This window comes from Galeopterus variegatus, unplaced genomic scaffold (genome assembly GCF_000696425.1).
Source record: "Galeopterus variegatus unplaced genomic scaffold, G_variegatus-3.0.2 Scaffold10940, whole genome shotgun sequence".
NCBI classification, from domain to species: domain Eukaryota; kingdom Metazoa; phylum Chordata; class Mammalia; order Dermoptera; family Cynocephalidae; genus Galeopterus; species Galeopterus variegatus.
The window spans coordinates 65,101-67,791 of record NW_007737051.1 but is presented as its reverse complement, the minus strand read 5'-3'; the positions used below and the strand labels follow the sequence as shown (position 1 = coordinate 67,791).

Sequence of the window (2,691 nt, the reverse complement as noted above, 5' to 3'; positions counted from 1 at the left end):
GTCACACGAGTATTGAGAAAGGTCCAGATTGTCATCATAACTGTCTCAAACATCTGTGAACCAGGATTAGAGTTACTGTATGACCCAAGACAGAATGCATGAAAATCACAGACACAAATATCAGTTGAAATGAGGGAAAATAATAATAAGAGCTTAGTACAACATTAATACATATTTTGTGAAGCTGTTGATGCCCAGTCAGAGGAGGATGGTTGTTTTGGGAGAAACTAATGAAGGAATTTCTGTACAGGCAAGATGTAAGACCAGATGACCACCAAAATCCTTCTCTCTAATATTATATCTTGAGATATGTTTACAGTGATGAAAATGTGAAACTGGGTAGCTCCCTCTTCTTAATAAAGTCAGTATGGAAAGCCATGTAAGCATCTTCAGCCTGAAGTGGGACAGGATGGTGGATCATTCTTTTCAATTCATTTATCTTCTGACAACCTATCTTCTATGTTACATAAGGAGTGGTTAAAAGGAGTGGTCAGAAAAAACATCCTGAAATGCCTTTTTAGGAGACTCTGAAAGGAATAAAATCCTTGCAAAGATGTGCAAAACCTTGTCTAATACGGGTCTTACGTTTTATACAGTTTTACATTTTACACATGCTTGCTTTTGTATTATCTATTAGATACACAAAAACCCTGTGAAGCCGAAAAGGAAAATGACATTATCCCATTTCCCATGTATTAAAACACATATTCAGAGAGGAATAATAGCTTAAACTATGACCTAACCAGTGTCAAATCTGAAATCATCTAATTATTAGCATGGTAATATTTTTTCCTTTCATGTCATACTATGAGATCTGAGCCACCTTCAGATCCAGATGCTTCATTTTAAGCTGGACATAACCTTAAACAAAGAGTACAGTCAGAGATTTTGGACAAGCAAGAGAAATGTAGGGCAAGGGGTAATGTTTGTTAAGATCTTTTTAAGAACTATAACTCTAGAGGGAAAAGAGGAGGAGAAAAAGAATTATCCTTTACTGCTAGATACTTTGTCATCTTCCTTAATCTTTACAACACTCCTGAAAAGGAAGTACTACTATCCCTGCTTAACATAGGAGAACATTAATGTCCAAAATGTCAGACAACTTAGGCAAGGCCATACAGACAGATAAATAAGATTAGATGCTCTCATGAATTAAAAAATTAGTGACACAATTAGCCCAAAACGTGTATGCACTGTTGAAAAGTGTTCTGATTATAAAGTCTTAAGAGAAAATCCAGACCTCCCAATCATTTTCCAAATGGCCAGCTGTACATCTTTGTTCCTGAGGCTGTACACCATGGGGTTCAACAGTGGGGTGATGATGGTATAGGTCACTGTCACCAGCCTGTCTTTGCCTGATGTGTATTTCGCAGAGGGTCGCAGGTAGACAAAGGAAGCACAGCCATAATGAACAATGACCACAATGAGATGGGAAGCACAGGTGGAGAAGGATTTTCTCTTGCCTTCAGCTGATGGAATCTTCAGGATGGTGTGGACAATGAAGCCATAAGAGATGCAGATGAAGATCAAGGGCACAAGAAGCACCAAGACTCCACAGATAAAGATGACTAGTTCATTGGTGTAACTTTCAGCACAGGCAAGACGGATGACTGGTGAAATATCACAAAAGTAGTGGTTGACCTTGTTGGAGCCACAGAAAGGGAGGCTAAAGACCAAAGTTGTTCCCAGAAGAGATATTAGGAAGCCACTAACAACACAAGTTGCTGCCAGTTGTCCACATACTCTCCAGCTCATGAGAATGGGGTAGTGCAAAGGCTGGCAGATGGCAGCATAGCGATCATAACCCATCACTCCCAGAAGCAGGCAATTGGTGACAGCGAAACCGAGGAAGAAGAACATCTGGGTGGCACAACTCACGAAGGAGAGTGTCCGGAATACTGAGAGCAGGTTGATAAGCATCTTGGGCAGGATAACAATTGTGTAGAAGATCTCAGAGATAGAAAGGACACCCAGGAAGAAGTACATGGGGGTGTGGAGGCTGCAATCCAAACGGATGACTGAGACGATAATGATGTTTCCACTCAAGATGATCAGATAGAGGCAGAGAAAGACCACAAAGAGGACAAGCTGCAAGTCCCCAAGGCTGGAGAAACCCAGGAGTAGGAACTCAGTGACAGAAGAGGAATTAGCCATAAAGAGTCGATCCCACAGAATAAAATCAATATGATGAAGTCAAGAGACTTACAGAACTGAGAAATCAGGGAGACTTACTCTCATAAAGTAGCTAAATGAGACTTTTTTTGAATGAGAAGCAACAGACNGAAATAAATAAAATAAATTATTTAAATATTAGCAAGGAAATATCTATAATAAATAAACACTGCATTTCTAAACAAAAATTTGGTCAATAAATGACAATTGTAAATCTGTTAGGAAAAAAAAAAATAGAAGAACAAAATAGTGGAGAGAACCAACACTATACTCATAGAAATGTCCTTCCTGAAATGCCTTAATTATTTAATAGTAAGAATAAAAATAAATAAAAAGAATTATTCCAAAAACTAAAAATAGGTAAACAAAAGTAAGAACAGAGGTAGTAATTTAAGAATATGAGAAAATATCATTTTTGATTTTTTCACTTTAAAAATCTAAATAAAATTAACAAGGACGAATACAGTTGCATTACTCCTTGAAAAAGGAGGTTACACATGAAATATAAATTTTAGTTTT

At 37.6% G+C, this 2,691-nt stretch overlaps 1 protein-coding gene across 1 annotated transcript; it reads right to left on the bottom strand.

The window, feature by feature from the left end:
- Nucleotides 1–347: 347 nt before the first annotated feature.
- On the bottom strand, nt 348–2,208 carry LOC103610326 (olfactory receptor 10R2). Its single transcript, XM_008594515.1, has one exon. It carries the CDS (start codon nt 2,152–2,154, stop codon nt 1,213–1,215), a length of 942 nt encoding a protein of 313 aa, XP_008592737.1. The 5' UTR covers nt 2,155–2,208; the 3' UTR covers nt 348–1,212.
- Nucleotides 2,209–2,691: the final 483 nt, after the last annotated feature.

Coding starts and splice junctions, on each gene's coding strand:
- LOC103610326 (XM_008594515.1), bottom strand. CDS start 2,154: ATGGCTAATTCCTCTTCTGTCACTGAGTTCCTACTCCTGGGTTTCTCC.